This window comes from Mustela nivalis, assembly GCF_964662115.1.
Source record: "Mustela nivalis genome assembly, chromosome: 5".
In the NCBI taxonomy this organism is placed as follows: Eukaryota; Metazoa; Chordata; class Mammalia; order Carnivora; family Mustelidae; genus Mustela; species Mustela nivalis.
The window spans coordinates 15,850,085-15,874,448 of NC_139024.1; the positions used below are offsets into that span (position 1 = coordinate 15,850,085).

The window sequence follows — 24,364 nt, forward strand, 5'->3', positions numbered from 1 at the left end:
ACCAAGGGCCTGCAGAGGGAACATACTGAGATTGTCTGAGGAGCACAGGCAAACCAGGGGGGCGTGTTTCAGAGGGGGCGAATTACAGGACTTGAGGCCAGAGAGAGTATTGGGAGTAGACCACGTGACGTGTGTGCACAACAGTAACGACTAGGTATTTTATCCTACGTGTGACATGGAGCAGTGATGTGGTCTCCCATTTCTAAAACAGGACACTAGCTGTTGAGAGGGGAAAGGACTAGACACTAGGCTAAAGTTGTGAGATGAGCTCTGAGTTCAGGGGGGCATCTTCCTGGAGTTTACAGATAAGGAATTGCAGGAGAAATTAATTTCTTCAGGGAACAATCCTGGAGAAGTAATCTGAAACCAAGCTATGGGGTTTCTATCCTGAGAGCCAGACTAATGCCATTAGACCCTATTTTGTAGAAAGTGAGGAAACTATTGGAAGATTTAAGCAGGTAAGGGATATGATTGTTGTTTAGCTTCCAAGCACTATAAGTGAACACAGGCCCAGATCCTGGAACTTGAGGGATGTGGGTCCTACTTCCAACAGTCACCAGCCCTGAAATATTGGACCACCACTGAACCATCCTATGTTTCAGTTTCCTCATCTGTTACTCTCCTTTCTGCACTACAAAAGGTTATTACGAGGATGACATGATAAGAACATATCTGAAAGCCTTCGGTAAAGTGGGATACAGAACGCCATAGCTAGGATGATGATGATGAGGAGGAAGACTATGATGAGGATGGAGAGGAAAGGGGATTTGGGAAAAGAACTAGTAGGGGAGCTTTTGCCCCTGTCCAGGGGCTAAACTCAGGTGGTAAAAGGGGGAATGAGAAGGAAGAGACCAGTATCGGAGACATTGCAAAAGAAAAATCTCCAGCTCTTAAGGATGGGCACCAAATGGTCTATGTTACAATTAGGGCAACAGATTTAGGGTAATACAGGCCATTGTGACCACAGCCTGCAAGGAGACTTGTGAGTTTCCAAGCAGAGGGTATAGTAGCCACACGGGCTTACTGCAGTGATGGCAAAAGGGACAAAAAGGGAGGACCAAAGGCCAGCCTGGTGCGGGGATGAAGTAGCAAAAGAGCCACTGGTATAGGACCCATAGAAATAATTGTCAAAGAGGAAAGAAACCAAGAGAAATTAACTAAGGAGAGGGAGTGAGGAAAGGCTATACACAGAGCCCTCTTGAAGTCAGAAATGTGCAGACTGAGGAACAGAAAGGAATCACATGTCAGGGTTTTTAGCTTCAAAGACATGAGGGAGGAGGAAGCGGTACCGGAAATGAGGCCATTGAGAAGAAGAGGGAGTTTTAGAATGGAAGATGCTTAGTTTGGATATTTTTGGCTTCCCATGCCATCAGGAAAAGTAGTGAGAGCTATCGTAGGGAACTGGACACATGACATAGGTACCCGATACCAGCTCAGTGGGTTGGCCTGACTGTTGGAGGCATGAAAAGGATTAATCCAGGACGTGAGGTTTTCAGTGGAGCTGGAGAGTGAATGAAAGTTCTTGAGAAGAAGATGGGTGGAGGGTGAGGAATGAATGTCTACACAATAGAGACTTGAAGGTACCCACAGGTAAGGTGGGGAGGAAGAGCAGAAATGCCAAAGTGATGCAGGATAAGACAGAGAGTTGCTGAGAACTTGGAAGTCAAAGGAATTATTTTTAGAAGGATCTAGTGGCCAAAAGCATCCAAGATCAAAAAGCTAAGAAGAAGGATACATTGGCCAGTGTCCTCCATTTGAATTTGGGAGAGAAGGTAGGGGATTGAGCAGGGTGGGGGCTGGGGGGAGACAGAGGGAAAGGAGGAGGAAAAAGTAAAGGAGGAGCAAGAAAGATGGGGAGGTCATGGAAGACTTTGAAAGGCATGGTCCCATCTGGATGGTGGAGGTAGAAATTTTAGGGGTTGAAGAGGGGACCGAATGGACAGATATAGGCTTGAAGGTTTTAGTGGGAAAATGACAGAGGCTGGATAGCAAGTAGGTACATAGGGATGAAGCTTCATCAAGGGATAGTTTTGGGGATTCCCTAAACACAGCCATGGAGGAAGAGAGGAAGGGCTGCAGACCTTCAGCAGGTGGCTGACACCATTGACCACCCAACTGAACCATTCAAGCTCTAAGCAAGGTTCATTCTCTACAGGGCCTTGTATTTCTGGCCACTTCCTGCTGTTTGTGGCCCAAAGCAATAATAAATTATAGTAAAATACCCCATGTAACTAAATGTTCCTTTTAAGGTAAACTGACATAAAAAAAAAATACTGACTTATGACCAGAAAACAAAAACCTTAGCATCATTAAATAATTTTTCTTTCATCCTTGTGGCCACATCAGTGGCTGACAACTCCCAGAACCAGGTAACAGACTTCTTATCTGAGCCATTTATCTTAAATGGCTTCCACCAGTCACCTCATTCTTCACAGCTCTCATGAATCCAGCCTCTTGACATCTCTTGGATATATGGCCCCGTGGATTCCCGCTCTCCAGAAACGGGGCATCTTGTTCTCATTACCAGCCGGTTTACAAAGAAATCGACTTCCGAGCAGAATACACCCACGCTTGCTCACTCTGCAGTCATTTGGAATCAACAAATTCTCCAGCTCAGCACCAAGGGAATCAAGACTATTTTAGAATCCTCTGTAGTCCAAAACCTTGGAACTGCAGACATGATACACCGAAAACCATACAGTTTTCCCCTTCAATTATGCAAGATCTTTTAGGGTTGCACTTCCCTGTTTGTCCCATGTTTGATAACATCAAAAATCAGTCATTTTCAGAGATTCTGGCGTATAATTGGAGAATGAACTTACCAGGTCGTTTAAACATTTTTAAAAATTATTATTATTCAATGATAGTCCATTAAGTGTTCCTGAAACAAAGTCCTCATCTCTGTCTACACAGTTTTGAAAGAAAGCAACACACTTCCTTTCATAGCCTAGTTCAGAGGACAGACAACAATAAAAAAGAACAGCTTGGTTCACCTGTCAAAGCACAGAAATTTTTCCCCTTAAACTAACGTGAATGCATTGGGATGGGCAATTCATCCTGGTCTGGGGGTCACTGATTATTCTATAGTACGTGCTCTCTGACACGCTGAGGACCGTGATTTTGAATCTCATCCTGTGAGCACCCTCCCCCCACTCCCCTCTCTCTCCCCCACTTTCCAACCCCCACTGACATCCTGAAGTCCTGAGAATGGCTCTACCAAGTGTCTAGGGACTTCCTGTCCAAGACTGAAAAGGTCCATGCCGGTCAACAATGCTGTAGCTGTCTCTCACTCCCACTGGGTGAGAGGGGAAGGAACCTTCTAGCCTTTCACGAGCTGGCATAGAAGACTTCGCCTCCCTCCCCTGTCCCCGCGCCTGTCAACACGTCTGGTGATAACACTAAGGCCACAGGTGAATGGTGTTTCTGTCTATTGGATGACAGCTTCTGTCAGATCCTGGGTGGCTGGTCCTCTCTCATTCTCCTTGCTCCTTGGGGCTGGACGATGGGGCGCAGCATGGCCCTGCCTGGGTGGGACTCCAATCTCAGAGGCAACTGGTTTTTTTGCCTGTTGCACCATATTGGAGGTGCTAGCTGGTGCTCCATTAGAGAAAAAGAGAAGTGTTTCTTCTGAGATCATTTATTTGCACACGTTTCTCTCATCTGTAGATACAGAGGGAATGCTTCAAATTTATATAGACGAAAGAGAGAAACAAAACAATTATCCAAGGGGGTAAAAAGATACTTTTTGTTTGAAACATTCAGATAATTGAAGCCAAAATATGTATGTGGGGAGGAAAGAGCGCTCTTGAATTACAAGGATAATTGCCCAGTTCATTACAGTACTTTGTATGCGTAGACAAAAGTATACAATAGTTAACGTATCTGCTATCCTCAGAAAAGAAACCCCAGCCTTTGTGAGCTCACTTTATGTTAAGAAGCAGTGTCCAGAACGCTGGAACTATGCCAGAACCATTGTTTGCGCTGCCTTTTAGTGTCACTGAAATCAGAGAGAAATTTGTTTTTAGGATAATGTACTGTGTTTTTAAGATAGGGCTTTCGCATCGTGGGAAGGTGGGGGATTTCACGCTCTTCACAACAAGCCCTTTTGCTCTGTCTTGAGGGATGGAGCTGTACCTGAGAAACTTCCAAAGGCTGCGGGATTTGAGTGTGGAGAATACTAGAATTTATCTTTGATTTTACAGGACATCGTAAACATATTCAAACTGATAAGGGTTATATCTATGATGGAATCCTGAAAGTGTCTCGGAGAAGAAAGATTGTTGTGGTCACAACTCTAGCTTGCTAAAAAAGATCCTGGAAAGGGGCGGGGGAAAGAGGGTAACCGTTGAGTTTGAAAGGGGAAACAAAATTCCTGAGGAAGGTAATCCAATTAATTAAACATTTCTTTTTTCCAACCATGACTTTCTTAAGAAAAATGATGAAGAAAAGAACAATTTTTTTTTTGTAAATGAGAAGAACAGGGTAAGCTAAGATATTAATAAGATAAAGATAGTTTTGTGTTGGAACTGGAATTACAAAGTACAGGGAAGGGTGAAAATAATCTTTTAGGGAACCACTTTCTCATCACAAGGATGGGCTTTTCCCTTTTAATAATCCTCCTCCTCCTTCTCTTTCTCTTCCTCCTCCTCCTCCTTCTTCTTCTTTAAACTTTCTAATACTTATAACGAGCATTAAAAATTAGTAATCATTTCTCATCATCGATCTAGGAAGACAAAAGCATGAACACATCGTTGAGAAACATCCTAGACAAAGGCTGCAGTTGGGGTGAACCCCAACAAGGAGTTGGGGGAGGAGAGAGTTTTGCTTCAAAATGGCATGTAGCTTCCATAACCAGAAAAAAAAGAACAACATTCTCTTGGGCCATGGTGAGGGAAGGAGGATTGCAGAGCCCAGATTGTGACTTGGACAAGCAGACCCAAACACAGGTGTTACAAGGCAAGTAAGTGCCTGTTGTTAGCATGGGGAGGTATGTGCATGGTTTTGGAGTCCATCTGCCTGGGATTTGAATCCTTGCACTCTCATTTGTTGACTTGGAAGAGGACAATTTTCTTGGCCTCTCTCTATCTCATTTTGCCTGCTATCAAATGAGAAAACTAGAAATTTTTCTAGAGGTGGTTATGAGAATTGAATAGGCCAACATACACCTGATGCTTAGGACAATATGTCACACTTATAGGTCATCCATGTCAGCTAGTATTTTTATATGTGGCTGGGTGAAGGCTGGGTGGTGTAATGAGAAATCTGCTGAGTGACAGTTTGGTCTGTAAAGGTCCCATGTGCTCTGGCTTCTATTATGGTCTGAAATGTGAGGTGGACTTAGCTGATGAGGCTTTTTTGTTTAACTGGTATCCAATGCTAGGAGCCATGGAAGGTTTTTGAATACAGGCATGCAAAGGTCTAAACATTTGTAGTAAGAATACAAGTATGGAAAGGAGAGACAGAAGAGAGAGACCCCTGGTGAGAAGCTGGTGGTGTAGGTTGTCTCTGGTAGGGTCCACATTGCAGGAAGCTGAAGGGGAAGAGGTCAAAATGTTGTGAGAGGGAGGAATAAAACACTCACTAAACCAGTAACTTTAGCTCTCCTGCCTGTGTGTCCAAGAGAATGATTGTACCAATTAGCAGAGGGAGAAGCATGTCATTTCTAAATTTAGCTGAGCCCCCAGTACAGCTCAGTTTTCCTTTAATTTACCCCCAGAAGCAGCCCCTCATGCTTTGGGGAGTGAGTGTGCCCACTTTGATGACTTTTTTCTTAAGATCTTAAGCCTGATTCACAACCTCTGGGCATTCGACTTTACTTTTTGATTAGTTACAAACTCCCTCTGCTTTGTTCCCCAAACTTCTCATGATTCCTTCATCCTTTTGTGGATTTCCATTATTGTCATTTTTTTGAGACTTGGAGGGAAAAAAGTCATTCTTATAAAAGATTAGCTTGTCCACATATACCCTCTTTGCTTTCTCATGAGTCTCTCCTTCAGAAATTTTAAAAAACAGTGCTTCATCATTCTAACCATTTATTTCCTATAGCATTAATTATTCCCTTTCACTGCCTTTAAATAAATCAGAATAGGGGCCATTTAAATGTTTTTAATCCAAAAATTTCCCTCATCAATCTTAGCACTTTCCCAGAAGCTCCTTTCCTGCCCCCTTCTGGCGGTGACTTCTTTCCTCTTCTCCAAAGAGAATCACTATTCTGATTTCCAATGTCCAGGGTTAATTTTACACATTAAATATTTTATAAAGTGGAATCATAAAGCGTGCAGACTTTTGTATCAGCCTTATTTCCCTCAATATAAAGTTTGTGAGATTTACTCTTGCTTCCTGTATATAGGAGCTGTTCATTCATTTTCATTGCTGTATAGTATTTCATTATATAATACACCACTAGTCATTCTGCTATTTATGGTAAATCAGGTTGTTTCCAATTTTTAGCTATTGCTGCCATGAGCATTCTTTTGGTGCATGAAACACAATTCTGTTAGGTATATACTTAGAAAAGGAATTTCTGTGTGTCGAAGGCTATGCATATGATGACTGCAATGGGGTTTTCCAGAATGATTTTACCAGTTTACACACTCATCAGCAGTGGCTGAGAATTCAGTTGCTCCCATTTGTGGTAGAAGAATTGTCAGGGTTTTTAATTTTAACCATTTGAGTTAGTGGGTAGCAATATCTTGATGTGTGTTTTTTCTTCTTTTTAATTCTACCTTATTGAGGTAGAATTTACCTCCAATAAAAATGTACCTATTTTAAGTTCTGTGTATACATCTGTGTAGCCACAATCTAATCATGTTATGGAATACTTCTATCACCCCCAAATTTTTGCTTCCTTGAAGTGAATGCTCCCTGTTTTTGATACTAGGCAATCATTGATAAGCTTATTGTTTCAATAAATTAATTTTGCCTGTCCAAGGGTTTCATAAAATAAGACCACATGGTGTATATCAATTTGTGGCTGGCTTCTTTTGTTCACTGTCATGCTTTTGAGATTAATAATGCAAGTGGTTGCATTTATCAATACTCTGTTGATTCTTATTGTGTGGTATTATTACAGTGTTTAAATAGACCACCTTTTGTTTCCTTATTCATTGTTAACAGACATTATGTTGCTTCTACTTTTTTTTTTTAAGATTTTATTTATTCATTTGACAGAGAGAGATCACAAGTAAGCAGAGAGGCAGGCAGAGAGAGAGGAAAGAAAGCAGGCTCCCTGCTGAGCAGAGAGCCCAATGTGGGACTCGATCCCAGGACCCTGAGATCATGACCCGAGCCGAAGGCAGCGGCTTAACCCACTGAGCCACCCACGTGCCCCAGGTTGCTTCTACTTTTTGGCAATTATGATAAAGTCTTCTATCAATATTTATGCCCACATGTGTTGTAGACATAAGTTGTTCGTTTTTCTTGTGTAAATGCCTAATTATTGATTTATAATGTAATGTTAAGTGTATATTTAATTTTATAAGACATCACCAAACTGTTTTCAAAAGTGATTGTATCACTTGCAACCCATCAGCAATGTAGGAAGATTCTAGTTCTTCCTTATACTTGTAAACATTTTGTATTGTCAGTCTTTTTGATTTTAGCCATTCTATCAGATACATACTAGTATCTCATTGTGGCTTAATTTTTATGTCTTCTTCAATGATATTTATCTTTTCCTGTGCTTATTTTTCGCTTGTACATCTTCGGTGAAGTGTTACTCAAATCTTCTGTCCCTTAAAAGAGTAGGGTATCTTCTTACAGTTGAGTTGTAAGAGTTGTTTACATGTTCTGAATTCAAGTCCTTCATCAGATACATGTTTTGGAATATGCTTTCCCCAGTCTGTGTCTTGGATTTTTATCTTCATAATCATGCATTTAGAAAGCAAAGTTTTAAATTCTAGCTTATGTCTAATTTATCATTGTTTCTTTCTTTTATGTTTTATTTTTTTGTGTCCTAGCTAAGAAATTTTTCCTTAACACATGATTTTTTCCCTAGAATTAAAAAAAAATTTAGGTCTTCAATTTTGGCCTATAATCCATTTCAAATTTGTTTTTATGCATGATATGAAATATAAGTCAGGATTTATTTTTTATCCCTATTTGAATAGCCAGGTTTTTAGCACCATTTGTTGAAAAGACTAAACTTTCTATATTAAATTCCTTCAATACCATTGTCAAAATCAACTGACAACTTATAAGTGTGTATAATATTTTTGGACTTACTTGTAGCACATTAACCTGTTTGTCTACCCTTATGCCAGAGCTGGTATATGTTTTTGATTACTGTGGCTTTATATTAAGTCTTGAAAATCTATCATTGTAAACTCTCTACCTTTGTTCTTAGTTATCAAAAATGTTCTTTGAAACAATCAGTAGGTCAATATTTAAGGACCAATTCTAAGTCTTTTGCTTTTCATATAAATTTTAGATAAAGCTTATCAAGTTCTACAAAAACTCTACTAGAAATTTTGATAGGAGTAATGCCAATCTGTAAATCAATTTGGGAAGAATTGATATCTTAATAATACTGAGACTTTCAAGCCATGAATATGTTTCTCCACTAGGTCTTTCACAATTTCTCTCTGTAAGGCATTGTGGTTTACATTGTGTGGGTCTTGTTCATATTTTTGTTAAACTTATCTTGAAGTATTTTAATTGTTTTGATGCCAAAATAAATCGTATTGTTTTTAAAGTTTTGTTTGTTACTAGAATCTAGGACCAGAATTATATTTTGTGTACTAACTAAATATCTTGTGACCTTTCTAAATTCTCCTATTAATTCTAGTATTTTTAATACATTTCACAGAATTTTCTATGTACATATTGATGACATCTGTGAATAAAGAAGGTTTAAAATTTTTCTTTTCAATCTGATTTTTATTTTTTCTTTCCTTTTTGAAGTGGCGAGGATATCCAGTACACTGTTAAATAAAAATTGTGAGAGTAGATATTTGTCTTTGTATTCAATCATTGGAGTAAAGTATTCAGGCTCTTATTATTAAGTTTGATTGGGTAATTGTAAGCTTTTCTCCATATCAGAATGATGAAGTCTCTTTCTATTTTTAGTTTGTTTAATTTTTATCATGAATACACACTGAATTTTCTTAAATAATTTTGCTACATCTATTAACGTAATCATATGTTTTTTCTCACTTATTCTGTTGCTATGATATTTACATGGACAGATTTTTAAACGTTAAGCCAATCTTAAATTCCTGAATAAACCCCCTTTGGTCATCACATATTATTCTTTTCCTATAGTTCTGGGAATTGTGTGCTAATATTGGGTTCAAATTTTTTGCATTTATGGAGGTGCCTGGGTGGCTCAGTGGGTTAAAGCCTCTGCCTTTGGCTCAGGTCATGATCCCAGGGTCTTGGGATAGAACCCCACATTGGGCTCTCTGCTCAGCAGGGAGCCTGTTTCCCTTCCTCTGTCTGCCTGCCTCTCTGCCTACTTGTGATCTCTGTCTGTCAAATAAATAAATAAAATGTTAAAAAAATTTTTTGTATTTGTGATCATAAGAAATATATGTCTGTAGCTTTCTTTCACTGTTGTATTTTTGTCTAATTTTTATACCATGATGCTGCTGCCCTCATAAAATGAGTTTGGAAGTGTTTAATACTTTTCTATTTTCTGGAAAAGACCTGTGAGATAGATATGGTATTTTCTTCCTTATATATTTGTTAGGATCAAGATCTGGAGTTTTCTTTGTGATAAGGTTAAATATAAAATCAATTTCTTTTACTGATGTAGGGTTATTCAGTATTTTTATTTCTTGAGTCAGTATTGATAATTTGTGTACTTCAAGGAATTTGTCCATTTTATCTAGGTTGTAGAATTTTTGGACTAAACTCATTTATAATATAATTATATACAAAAAAGTATTGATTATATACCAAGAAGTAGAATTATCAGATAATGTGATAATTCCATTTTTTATTTTTAAAGGAGCTGCTGTACTGTTTTTGATAGCAGTTGCATCATTTTTCATTCCTACCATTAGTGTACAAGTGTTCCAAATTTTTCACAACTTTGCTAACAGTTATGATTCTGTTACTTTCTGTTTTTGGGTTTGTTTTTGTTTGTTTATTTAGTAGCCATTCTGATGAGTGTGAAGTGATATCTCATGGTTTTGATTGGTATTTCCCTTATGATTAGTGATGTTAAGCATCTTTTCATGTGTTTGTTTGTTGGCCATGTCTATATCTTCTTTGGAAAAATGTTTATCCAAATTTGTTGCTCATTTTTTAGTTGGGTTGCTTTTTGTTGTTGTTATTAAGCTGTAGAAGCTCTTTATATATTCAGGATTTTAACCCCTTATCCAATATATGATTTGCAAATTTTTCTTCCATTTGGTAAGTTGTTATTTTTAACTCTTCAGATTGTGTCCTTTGATGCACAGAAGTTTTAAATTTTGATGTAGTTCAATTTATCTATTTTCGCTTTTGTTACCTGTACTTTTGGCATCACATCCAAGAAATTATTGTTAGAGCCAATGTCATAAACCTGTTTTCCAGGGTGCCTGGGTGGCTCAGTGGGTTAAAGGCTCTGCCTTCAGCTCAGTTCATGATCCCAGGGTCCTGGGATCAAGCCCCAGATGGGGCTCTCTGCTCGGTGGGGAGCCTACTTCCTTCTCTCTGCCTGCCTCTCTGCCTACGTGTGATCTCTATCTGTCAAATAAATAAAGTCTTTAAAAAAATCTGTTTTCCTCTAAGATTTTGTAGCTTTTAGCTTTTTAAAAAACTTAACATATAATGTATTATTGGTTTCAGGGGTGCAGGTCTGTGACTCATCAGGCTTACACATTTCACAGCACTCACCATAGCACATACCCTCCCAAATGTCCATAACCCAGCTACCTTATCCCTACCCACCTCCCCCAAGCAACCCTCAGTTTGTTTCCTGAGGGTCCTGAGTCTCTTATGGTTTGTCTCCCTCCCCGGTCCCATCTTGCTTTTAGCTTTTACATTTAGGTCTCTGATCTATTCTGAGTTAATTTTTGTATATGGCATAAGGTAAGGATCCAACCTCATTGCTTTGCATGTGGCTATCCAGTTTTCCTAGCATCATTTGTTGAGAAGACTGTACTTTCCTCATTGAATGGTCTTGGTGTTTCCCTTTAGTGACCCTCTTCCTCCCCCAGCTCATCCACAGGGTGTAGCTGGGGCCTACGGTGCACTTCACAAATATCAGATTTCACATCTTGTGTAAAACACCAAATCACACTGGGGCATCTCAACAGTGAGTCTACTGAGGTGAAGAGCTGGCTCTTCTGCATTCCTTCTGGCCCCAGCCCCGCCTCTTCTGAGGAGTGCTCAAGCAGCAGGCATATTCACATGAACAAGCATCCATTAACAGGCTAAGTCCAGACATAGAATGGCTCACATACATCTCAGAACAGAAATTCTGACTGACCCCTACGCTCTCTTCCAACTGCTATTCTTTAGGCTTCTCTTTTCCTGAATGACACTCCATGAACTCAGTTTGCCCTGCCAGAAACCTGCATCTCATTCATCATTCCTCCTTTCTCTCACCTCTGGCTCTCGCGCCCCAATCTAATGCCTCAGTAACTCCTACTGTGTGTTTTTCTTCAGGAGCCAAAGCACCTCATAGCGGTTTATTGGGCATCCCACTGGTCACGTGACCATCTCCTGCCCAGGCCTAACAATTGCCTCCTCACTGGTCTCCATCATATACCTTGGCCTCCCTCTGACCTGTTCTTCCCAGCAGCCAGTTGTCCTTGCCAGATATTAACCGAACACGGTTGCCCTTCTGTTTAAAATTGTACGATGGCTTCCCATACATTTTGAGTAGAATGTAAACCCATCCCCATGGCTTACACAGAAGTACATGCTCCAATCCCTGCCTACCTCTCCAGTGTCATGTCCTTCTACCTCACCCTTCACCTCACACACTATACTTCACACCTTCCTTTCCTCGGACAAGCAAAATCTTCCTCATATTCCCCCCCACCCCACCCTTTACACATACTCTTCCCTTTGCTCAGTATATCCTCTCTTCCCCTCTATGCCTAACTGACATTTTTTCATTCTTTAGGTCTTCGCTTTCCCTGAATAATGAACACTTAATCTAAACTGAACTTTTGTTATTATCTATCATGGATCCTATTTGTTTACTTCAGAGCAATGAAATGTCTGGTTATTTGACTGTATTTATACTTCACTCTGCTGCAAGCTCAGAGATGGCAGGGACTCTGTTTTGTTCACCACCATAAATTTAGAAGCTATAGTTTTGGCATTTAGTCAATTGTGGACAACTGAATTAATGAACTAATAATAGCCCAATAAAGCAGTTTTTCCCTTAAAAGGAACACTCTGCTGGGATGTAAAATCAAGCATTTGCATTCAAAGCAGAATCTGTTTGCAGCTCCTCAGGTTGCAATTTTGTTCTAGCTTCAGAAAAATTGTTAAGGACTGTTCTCCATAAGACACACTGCTGCTACACGAGGGAAAATAAGAAAGATAAATTCTTGTCCCGTGGATATGAATGGTCTTTTGGCCACATTGCACATTCTTACTGATCAGAAGCAGTCACTAGTATCTGTTAGTCTCCAGAAAGAAGTACTGTGCCCATATTGGCCCACATATGGTGTGGTGGCTACACGGTGCGGTGTGGGGACATTCCCATGGCAAGGTTTTACCTGCTCAAGTGTACTTGAGACTCATCAGCACTGGAGATTCTGCCCATCTGGCTTGAGCTGAGCACTGTTAGAATTGCCATTGTATGTGAGACAAAAAAAAAAAAAATAGATATATGAAAAATGCAATGCTAGATGCACATTTGATGAAGAAGTATCTGGTGTGTGTGCGCCTGGGTGTGTGTGCACGCGCACATAGCACCCTTAACAGATTTACTTTGATTCAGAGAATGTTCGAGCTAAAAGGAATTCAGGGGTTGTCAAAACCAATCTGTGGGCAGATTAGAGGTCAAAAGCCAGTCTTTTAGGGAATAGGCCATATTCAGTGAAAGCAAGGACACTGGGCAATGAGTAACAGGACACCAGGGCAGGGCATCAGGCCCGTTTAGGAGAGCTAAATTCAGTGGTACGTGGCATCTCTGGAAGACCTGATCAGGCCCCGAGCCGGGCAGGGCAAGGCACAAGCTTGCAACCTAGCATTTTCTTCCCTTTACAGTCTTCCCTCCCACCCACTCTTCCAGCCTGGTTCAAGGAAGAAGAGATAGTCACTCCGAAAGAATTTTCCAAGGCTGTAAGTGGATCAAGAGTAGTGCACTTAATTAAAGAGAGAGCACCCAGATGGGCTTTCCAGCCATTGGAATGTGGAGAACTTTGTTATAGAGTGTGATGAAAAATTCACATAAACAGACTCCCTGGGAAATGAGGTCATTTATTCAAAGTGCAATAATACCAAGACAGCTTGGGGGGAGCTCCAGGTACTTCCTCCCTTTCCTCACTCCCTAGTTTTGCCAGTTCTTTGCTTTTTCCTCACCCCACACCCTTTCAAAATCTCTTGCAAGCAACGAGTAGAAGAGATGCTGAGCTAGAAGGAGAGGTGGGGAGGACAAAAAATGAGAGAAGAAGGGGTTCAGAGGGGGCCAGGAAGAGGAGGAGGGTCAAGAGATGTAGACAGGAGGGGAAAAGCATGACAGGTATTCCAGTAAGGATGGAAATCCTCCAAAGCAGCAAAGTATCACAATAAGGCTGTAACTTCCACTCTTTTCAAAGGACATTTTCCTCAGAGAAGCTACAGAGAATGCCACCTAGAGAAAAGTTCTCTGTCTAGGAGTTCACCAGTATAGTACTGACCCAGCATGACTGGCCATGCTATCCTGTGCCACTTGGTAGCCTCCAGTCACTGTAGAAAAGGAGATGTTGGGTGGGAGGGCTTGTGTGGTCCTCTCAACTCAGATATCCAGCAAGTCATAGTATAAGATGGAGGAGGAGACTAGCTGGAAGGAAAGACCCAATAAGCTGGGCCCTTAGGATTGAGGGTTTTATACTGTAGCAGCCCTTGTTCTATGAAATGGTCCAGGCAGCCAGAGCCCCAAATTCTTGTTTGACCAAGACTCGCAGATGACTAAAATGCACACCCTCATGTTTCACCAACTCACCAGAGCTAGAAGGGCCTGTTAGGTCTAAGGTCCAAGAGAGTTACCGGATTGAAATGTGAGGACGAATTATGACAACAAGACTTTTATAAGCTTCTGGTGGACTCTCTGGTGGGATTTTTTAGTCATGATTTTCAGAGGCACAAAAATGATGCATGCATCATCAAAAATGATGCAACCTCAGTGAGGTTGACCCCGTCCTCCCTCAGGGTTCCAGGCCTTGGGTTGCTGCAGGGTGGGATGGGGCCCAGCAGAGCTGTGGCACCCTCAGACACCTAAAAGAAGTGAGTTGTTCAGGTGTTGGTGTGGAACCGAGGTCCACGTGGAGGGTTGGACTGGGGTCTGGCCTGGCCCTGGAGAGGTGGGGATCACTTGACAAAGAACAGCTCTTCTGGATGCAGATGGATATGTCTATTTTCATATTTTCCAACATGAGTGTGAGACTGGTTGAGACCAAGAAACCATAGAGAATTAGGAGGCGACGGGTTTCCTCTCTCCTAAGACTACCTGTAAAAAGCAACTGTTGGCCCAAAGAGGAAAATCCTGGACAAAACATAAGCCATCAGACCAACATAGAATGCATTCATCTTTGTGTAGGGGACTCTGAACAAACATTCAAAGGGCCTGATCACAAATTTGCCCCTCCTTATGTTGAGTCCCCTGATCATTTTTGGCTGGCTCCCCATCCAGGCCGAGGAAGCGAAGTAGACAAAGAGAAGTATAGTTTTTACTGCTAAGCAAATACACAGGAAAAGAATAACAATTAAAATCTTCATTATTGGCTGTAAATTACAGACTTTAAAAGCTGTCACGGAGGTGTTTGGAGACAGAGGAAAAAGGGTTGATGATGAAAATCTGGCTGTTGAGGAGTTTTTGACCATGGTCACGAAGGTGTTCCTGAGTCCCAGGAATGTCCAACCCGAAATGAGATGGCTCACAGGTGTAGCTGCAATGTTTTCTCTTTTTCTGGGAGATGTTCTCTTAAAAGGGGGATAACTTATCTTCTGGTGGCCCACGTCAAGAGGATCAATGTCAGGAAAAAACAGTGGTTATTTCCTTTGTATTTTAAGACTTCCTATTTTTGGCATCCTTCCTTGAGAATGGCTTTATCTCAGTGCGAAGACCAGGAAGTCAATTGTGTTGGCTGGAGCATCCTCTGGGCCAAGCCATGTCTTAGGCTGCAGACAGTGCATCTGAATTTTTGCAACTCTGTTAGAGTGGGCGAGCTCCAATCTTTGTGTCCCTCCAAGCAAACAAGATTTTTTCAGTTTCCCTACTAACAATAGAACAAATGACATTGTGAAAGTCCAGGGAATGTTTGCAGCACACTGTAGCAGTGGGTGGTTGGGCTGAAGGGTGTAACAAACATTACTTTTTCATTGTATTCTCCAAATTCAGTCATTAACAAAGATTTTAAAGAAATGCCACTCTTATTAAAATGATTAAGAAAAAAAATCACTTCATCTGTTTGTGGCTCATCTACAGCACATGAATATTTCCCCTCAACTTTAGCAATGAGTTAATTTAAAAATTTTGCTCTTTAGAATGTTTTTTTCTTATATTAAAAAAAATCTGAGTTCTCAAAATAAAAAAAAAAAAACAAAGAATAATGTAATACCACACACATATTTTCATCATCTTAATATTTACTGAATTGCTCTAGCTTTTTTTTCTCCCTCCTCTTTGTTTTTTGTTTTTTAAAAAATTGAAGCATCACAGAGGTGGTGAAAGTTTACTTTAACTCCCATCCTTGGTCCCAGAAAGCTTTGTCATTCCCATCACCTCAACTATGCAATGGTATCATGAGCTTGGTATGTGTGATTCAAGTCCATTTTCATATTTTATATAAAATATATGCCCAGAAAAATAGGGTACATTTTTATGTGTATTTTTCTTTTTTTCTTTTTCAAATAAATTATTTTCTTATGCTAAGAACATGTAACATGAGACCTACCCTCTTAGCAAATTTTTTAAAAAGTTTTTATTTTAATTCCAGTTCAAAGGTATTATATTAGTTTCAGGTGTACAACACAGCAATTCAAGAATTCCATACATCACTCAGTGCTCAGCATAACAAGTGCCCTCCCTAATCCCCATCCCCTGTTTAGAATTTTTTTTACCAATCGGGTGGGTGGAAAGTGGTATTCTATTCTCAGTTATATTTCTCTGATTACCACTGACAATGATGCTTGCTGGCACTTGCACAGCAGTGTGTGTCAGCCACTTTTCAAGCAGTTAATTTTTATTAACTAATTTTATGCTTTCAATCCTAGGAGGCAGGGAGCTCTTTTACTGGGTTAGGAAAACTAGACCAGACATCAAGTTGCCTGCCAAAGTCACTGGCCACTGCATTCCCTCTACTATAAATTTCCTGTTACTACCCTTCCCATTTTTTCCCCTTATGGTGTTGGTGGTCTTCTTCTTACCAATATATAGAATTTTAAGAAATATAGTATAGATGCCATATTTTTGGTCAATTATACATGTTGCAAATAACTTCTCCCAGTCTGCCACTTACTTGTAGAACTTGTTGATGGTAGTGGGATCTTCACATTTTCTGAAGCATTTTTCGCTTACGCTGTGCCAATCATTCATTCATTCAATACTTTTTGCTCACAGTGCTTGGCACTATTGAAGCCTCCGAAATTACAGATCTCTTTGCCATGATGGAGTCTGACTCATTCCAGTGGGAAATAACAGAAAATGCACCAGCAACCAAAGGTCTGCTGGTGATAAGTTCTATGGAAGAACATGAAGTCTAGTTATTGCCTTCAGGTGCTGTTATTTTGTTATTTTGTTTGGTTCTTAACTGCTCTAGTAAGAAATTGAATTTAGGAAGAAAGTTTAAAAAAATTTAAATAGAGTATGTTGTTCTTTGTCAATTCAAGAAATTTGGCTTTGATAAATGTTCCATGCGCTAAAACGTTGAGGGGAGGGGGTTCCTTTTATGAATTCAACAGTTTATAGTATAGGGCAAATGCGGCCAACTCCATGGACCCAGGCCAGCCAATCAAATGGAATCACAGGTGGAAAATAACAAGAATAAATGTAAAGTTCTGTGCTTGAGCCTAAAAAAAAAGAAAGAAATCCAATAACTCAAGGGCAGCTCATGTGAAAAAAACCTGGGAGTTTTAATTGGCTTCTATCCAAAATTCATGTATGGCAAATCAACTTATTTAACTTCCTAGGCATTTATTTTACAACTGGTTTATGTTGGAAGTTTAACCAGGAGGAGCACTGCCTAGGATTAGATTTCTATGGACTCTTTGTGTACACACACACGCACCCACACACACACCATGTACACTACTATGCACAATAAGCAATTTGTACATTTTGTTTTGAGAAAGTGTCTTGGCAAAGTTTTCACAGATGAGAGCTCCCTGGTAATGTTTCTCGCCATGTGGTCTGTGGACCACCAGAATTAGCATCACCTGAAAACTTGCTAAACATACAGATTCCTAGGTTCTGCCCTTGACTTCCTAAACCCAGATCTCTGGGGATGGGTCCCACAGTGCTCAGCACTTTCACAAACAATACCAGGTGATGCTTTTGCATGGGCAAAAGTCACTGGCATGAGAATGCCTACACTATATCAGAAAGGGCAGTCTTCTCCGGGAAAATCTTGGCTTTACCTACAGGTATGCTCTCAGGACCCCTGTGGTTAGTTTTTCTTCTGACCCGGTTTCTTAATTTCCATAAGGACATGTCCACTCTATGCTTTCCCTTCCCCTCCAACCTTCAAAGAACATGGTCAGCCTTCAAAGAACATGGCCTCACCATTTAGCTCAAGAGAGAAAAAACCCTCTTCCTGTTTTTCTTTTTGCTTTAACTCCTGGGGAGCTCAATCACCAAATTGGAGCCTGTCACAGGTACTACCCATGAGTTTATGGCAAACATTTTGCGTTCCAGCATTATCCTTGGCTCCATCCTCCTTCCTCATACTGGTTTTCCCTTTCCATCCTTTCTCTGAAAAATCCTACTGTCCTGTCTGCATTTCTGTAAACCTCCTCACACACTTATTTTTGGAATAGGGTAAGGTAGAAATAAACAACAAAAAAGAAATTGGAATTGTTATTGTTGTCAGGAAGATATGTATTGAATAAAATAAGGATGGCAAATCATCAAATGAACAAAGAAATCACATTAAAATCAGGGAAGAAAAAATGTGTGAGACTGAGATTTGCATTCATCTAATGACTTATTCATGTTTGTTTTTATCTGAGAACTGGAGATGAAGGAGAAGCTGTACTGGGAGCCCAAGGAATGAGTTTACTCTTAACAATCAAGACGCTTATCAGCATCCCTAACTCATGATAAGAATTTATATATTGTTATGGGCTAAATGTTTGTGCCCTCCCTCAGCTTCATATATTGAAGCCCTAACCCCCAAGATGACTATATTTGGAAAGGAGGCCTTGATGGAAAAAATTAAGGTTAAATGAAGTCCAATGGTTTAGTGTCCTTCCAAGAAGAGACAGCAGAGAGCCATCCCTGCCCTCCCTTGACCCACCATGTGAAAACGCACAAGAAGGCCAAAATCTGCAAGCCAGGAAGATGGCATTGGCCGGGAGCCCACCATCCGGGTACCCTGATCTTGGACTTTCTAGTCTCCAGCACTGTGGGAAAGAAATTGGTGTTGTTGAAGTCACACAGTCTATGATGTTATGGCAGCCCAAGCTGATTAATAAATAACGTGCGTGTGTGTGTGTGTGTGTGTGTGTGTGTTTAAAAATGGAGAAGAGATTATGACGGGAAAAGAATACAAGCCCCTTGTTATTGACTTCCAACAAAAGATTTTGGGCACATAATAAAAGAAAATGAAACCGAGAGAGAAAGAGTATGCTACTTGCAACAATGCCCAGGAGTTCTAGGTTAAAGTCCATGGAAATTTACTCTTCTATATCTATGAAATGAAAGCCAAAATAATGAGCCCTTTAGCAACCTGCAGACCTAATTCAGCCACCTGTTTTGACTGAAAGGGGGCTGCCTTCGGTCTTCCCAAATTAAACCTGGCATCTGTCTGACCTTAGATACCAATTAATCAGAATATGTACAAAGAGGTGACTGCCTAGAGTTGTTTTCTACTCTCGATCCTGACAAAAGAGTCAGAGCAAGAAAATGGGTCCTGTACTGAATTGCTTCCCAAGGCAAAGAGGGCCATCCTGGGCCTGTGGGCTTCTCAGGGCCCTGCCAACAGATCAGACCAGTTGGAGCTGCCACTTAGGTCTCTGAGACAATCCCAGGTTTAGAGCTTTTATCTGTAATCAAGTTGTACTAGGATAGGTTAGAAAACCACCTGCTCACCCCCGAATACCTCCCTCAAAGGCTGAAAATCTAACAAGGAGCCAGGCCCATACAAACTGATGGGAATTTCTTTTAGGGGCTACCTCAATAACCCTTTATAGAGATGTCCTAGAATTCCTGTTTCTGACTAATGCTTAGCTGAATGTCATTGCCTGGGTGGGCATTGGTCTTTATTCTGCTCACTCCCCAAGTCACACCATGCTATAGAGAAGTGTGAGTTCCATGTGAGTGAATGGAGAAGCTACGGTGTTTGGGAACATATGGCGTTTGAACTGTCCCTCAGACCCTAAGAAGTGCTTGTAATGGTCCTAGAGGCCATAGGGGAGAAACGAGGTGAGTCCTAAGAAGGAAAGAACTAAGAAAGAAGGTTTACCGATGATGTAATAGAAAGAAGGTTTACCGATGATGTAATAAAAAGAATTGCATTCAGGAGGGAAGGAACTTATCATTTTTGTTTGTGTCATTTTCTACAACAGTTTCTAACTATAGCCATTTTTCTAGTGAACGCCCAGAAGAACCCCCTGATCATCCTGGGAGAGTGGTAGTTTATAGCTAATCCCGATCTGTAACATCCAATATACAGACAAAGATTGTCCTCGTTCTTAATCACTCCCTTTTCTGCCTAAGCACACCTTCCCCCACCTGTGATCATACCTCTTCTCAACTTTCCCATCTGCTACTGCAGCTTGTAACTTACCTCTCCTGTACACTGTCTTCCATTTCTAGAATCCAGAACCTTCAGCTCCACCACTTTTGGGCCACAACACAGCAAGTGCCCACACCAGTTAACGTGACTGGGGCTAGACTCCGCGTTAAGCCCTCACATTATCTCACACACTCCTCACAGCAAATGCAGAGGCACTACTCTTCTCCCATCTCACAGAGGACAAAACAGGCTTGGAGGGTGATTTGCCCAGACCACGGAACGAAGCACATTCTTTCCTGACTCTGTCGTACCCTCCCCCGTCAGAACAGGAGCACTGTTCATCACCATCTGAACATGTCCTCCACTATTCATCCTTCCCTGAGAGGTCAAAAGAAAAGAGATATTTCCCCTCTGGACTAAAATGAACAAAAATGGTTTCCCTTGATTCAGTTCTTTTCTATTCTATGAAGTTCTTCTTCCAAACATTTCCTTTTTTGTACCTTTGATCTTTCATTCTCTACTTACTCCTTTTCATGATAAAGGTATGGTCCATTTACCCCGTTGTGCAAAGTGATATTTCTACTTCAATGACTTATTTAGCAGAATGCTGACATCATGAAGCTCAGACTCCAGAAGGGAAGATGGGATCTAAGTTAGTGCTGCACGGACATGAGATACCATAGAGTTCAAGGAAGGACAAGGCACTTATCACCAGAGAGGCGGCTAAGTTTTTGTGGAGGACCTGGACTAGAAGGCTACATGTGGGAGAAGTTCCACATGCAGAAATTGGAAAGGGGGCACAGCTAGGGGGAACAGCATAAGAAAATGAATAGAGGCAGGACTGGTTAGAGAATACCTGGCAAAGGGCATTTTCCCATTTTGGGTGGGCACAGAGAACATAGGAGTAGGGACGTTAAACCAGAATTTGGTAATATGAAGGTGGGAAGACTAGTTGAAGGGCTATTGCAATAGTCCTGTGTTCCTGCCCTGTCCTTGAATAGTAGCAACAGAAATGGAAAAAAACAAAACTACAACAACAAAAAAACAACCCACAAATATTTGAGAGACATTTTGGAGGCAAAAGTCACTGTTGTCCTGGGTAAAAGGAAGAAGAACTTTGAAGGTATCTTAGCCTGAGCCCGTGCGGTGCAAAGATGGCGATACTGAACAGAAATGGAAAGTCACAAAGACGAGCCGGCTTAGAGGAGTGGGGCATGAGTTCAATTCTGACCATGTCGAAGTGCAGCTGTCAATGGGACGTTCCTGATGAGACCGAATCTAGTAGACATGTTGAAATCTGGCAACTCTGGGAAGCAGCCAGGAGTTGGAAATACACAATTGAGAACATTTTGCATGTAATGGAAAGCTCTTAGAAAGCGCATGGCACTTAGTAAGGGGTTCAGCGTGTGGGAAATGCTCCTGAGTACAAAGCCTGTTGTATACATCTCCTAAACCCACTCCCATTCTTGCCAGTGATGGGTACTCAAGAAATAACAAAGAAATGAGTGAATAATGAGATGCTCAATATATGTTTGTTAAGTGAGTCAATAAAAAACCAAATGATTCTATGAGGAATGTATGAAGTCCCGGAACAATAAGGGAGAAGAGACTGGGGGCAGACTACTGGGAGTATAATGTGGACTGCATTTATGCAAAATTCCACCAAGAGCCTGAAGAAATCTTTGATAGAAAAGTAGGTGAGAAGCTGAACGGACTGCAAGCATGCTAACTTGGCGAGAGTAGCCACTGTGCCCTTTCTGCTTCATGGGGATTTCTGGGACATCGCAGAAGTTTTCTGGCTTGTGAGCCTCTGTTTCCTGGCTGCAGTCGAGCTCTGGGCCATCTTTTGTTTCATTCAGTCCCAAATCAGAAGATTCTCTTGGATGCTGGCTCTCAGCTGGGAAATGGAAACTATTTGCACGGCCATGAAGGAAGCTTTCTTCATCTGGCAGGGTCTCCGGGCTGGAACCAGCATAAAGAGAAAATTAGGAAATAATCAAGTAGGCTGTGCTCTTGGTACATTTCATTGTTAGTATTCCAGTTACCGGGGAGGATGTCTCAAGCTCTTCCTGGTTTACTGCCTTGAACATGAAAAAAAAAAAAAAAAAAAAAAAGCTCCATATAGCTCAAGTTCATGAGCAGGAGTTCTTACAGCAAGAAAGTCTGTAAGAATCTGTGAATAGTGCAGGATGGCATGGGTGAGAAACACAGTCTTTCAGGACTTTTTTCCATTTGCTCACTGCTCTTCTGGCCCAGGCCCGAGGGGGCAGAACAAAGCCTATCTTGTGCTTCCCGAAGCACCCCTGCTGTACTTTCGAGGGTTTTCTTTTCCCCAGAAGCCTGCTTGAGGGAATTTTTAGCCCTTCCCTTCAGTGAACTAAATGAGGCCACTGTTTTGCTGGTGTTTGGTATAAGGAAGGGCAGTCTCTATCTCACACTTATAGTCTTTGCCTAGTTCACTGAGGAGGCAGAAATTTGTGTGGTATAATCAGGATGGAGAAAACTCACTCTGCTCCAAAACGTGTCCCTTTCCCCCACCCCAGTGCTGAAGGATCTGGTATCCTGCTCCAACCCTCATAAAGTAGATGCCTTCCATCTGCTTCTCCTGCTCCTAGCTCATCCCTATCCCCTCCAATGAGCAGTGACCTGGTCCTGCTTGGAAGATATCCGGGGACAAGGCAGCACCTCGAAAGGGAGCCTGCTGTGTGGACAATGTTCATTATTTTACAAAGTTCCAGTTCACACTGAATTAAAATCCACCCCCCTGGGTTACATTTCATATTTCTTCCATGCAACAGCTTTGTAAATATATTTTTTTAAGATTTTATTTATTTATTTGACAGACAGAGATCACAGGTAGGCAGAGAGGCAGGCGGAGAGAGGAAGGGAAGCAGGCTCCAGGCTGAGCAGAGAGCCTGATGTGGGGCTCCATCCCAGGACCCTGGGATCATGACCTGAGCCAAAGGCAGAGGCTTTAACCCACTGAGCCACCCAGGCACCCCAGCCTTGTAAATACTTGAAGAGAACTAGTGTGTCTCCATCTACCAAGCAAAATATTATCAGCTGTTTCCCACTGGTCATGATTACCAGCCTTGATTAAAGCAGATACTATCCTCCCCCTTCCCTTCTTCCTACTTGCTCCTGATTTTCTCCCCATAATATTTCTGCATCTGTATGTGCTAGTCACTGTGCTAGATGGCCTTTGCCTCCGCTATACACCATGTACACCTGGCTCTTAAAGGGAAGTGTAGAACTCACCTTAGACTGAGTGAGGTCATGGACGACTTGGGAATTACATGGATCCGAATTCAAGTTCTAGTATGTGCTTCCGTTTTGCTGTAGGATCCAGTCAAGTTTCTTGACCATGATGAACATCGATTTTGTTATTTGTAATATGGAGAAAGTGGTCTCTGTTTCGGAGGGGTAGAGACAATATGTACAAACTGCCTAGCACCTCACCTGGGCTGAGCAGGTGGGCCATCACTGAGAACAACTGGGTCCATTATGCCATGCTTTTAGGTCAAATATGAGCACGGAAGGGTCTGGATTATCAAAATGTATCAGCCACAAACTTAGCCATCTGTGAACTTGTTCAACATGCCATCTGTGTTTTCCTTTAAGTTACTGATAAAAATATTGGCCAGGATGTGGCCTTAGAAAGAGAGAGCCCTGTGACCTTCTATAGGGACACCATCTTCTTGTGCCTTCTTTCTTTAATAAGCATTCCTTGCTAGGGGACATTGAGCAAGTTGTACATAGAACTGTGCTCTTTTCTGGTCTATGTTTCTCCCTCTCTTCCAAATGAATATTGTGAGAGCTCTTGTCAATTTCCCTGCTGAAATCCAGATAGTCTATGTGTAGATCATTCCCTTGATACAGTAATGAAAAGATCCCTTCTCTCCCATGCCTTCCCTTTTGAAAGGCAAACCCTCTCGGGAGAGCTAACATGTTGCCTTGATTCACAGTAACCTGGTAGTGATCTAACAGATCCCTTTCTAACTGATTCAGCTGGGAGTGAAGAAGTCACTAAATACTGGAAGTGAAGGAAGGGTTGCTAATCTAAACATGAAAGTGTGTAGTCACAGCAGGATGGAGAATGATAATAAATCTTATTGACTTCGCAAATGAGCTCAGAATGGACCCAGGCACAGACCCACCTTTACAAAGAGATAAAGACATGAGACTGATTGCATAGCCTCTGAGGAGTCCCATACGTGCTCACAAATAGGCCCTTCTCTCTCCTTCTGTTCTAAAAATCGCCAGATTCAGCAAATGTCAATTGCACTTTACCCTCCCTTCTTTCAGCCCCAGCAGGGGACTGG

At 41.3% G+C, this 24,364-nt stretch overlaps 1 protein-coding gene across 1 annotated transcript in view; it reads right to left on the bottom strand.

The window, feature by feature from the left end:
* LOC309864092 (uncharacterized protein) overlaps window positions 1-23,320 on the bottom strand; it is a gene marked incomplete at its 5' end in the record, with an annotated part of 35,791 nt that extends 12,471 nt beyond the window's left edge. The window contains 2 exons of the mRNA XM_082729440.1: window positions 21,773-22,004; window positions 23,301-23,320. Coding sequence (XP_082585566.1) covers window positions 21,773-22,004; window positions 23,301-23,320 — 252 coding nt within the window. The remainder of the gene's footprint in view (window positions 1-21,772; window positions 22,005-23,300) is intronic.
* Window positions 23,321-24,364: the final 1,044 nt, after the last annotated feature.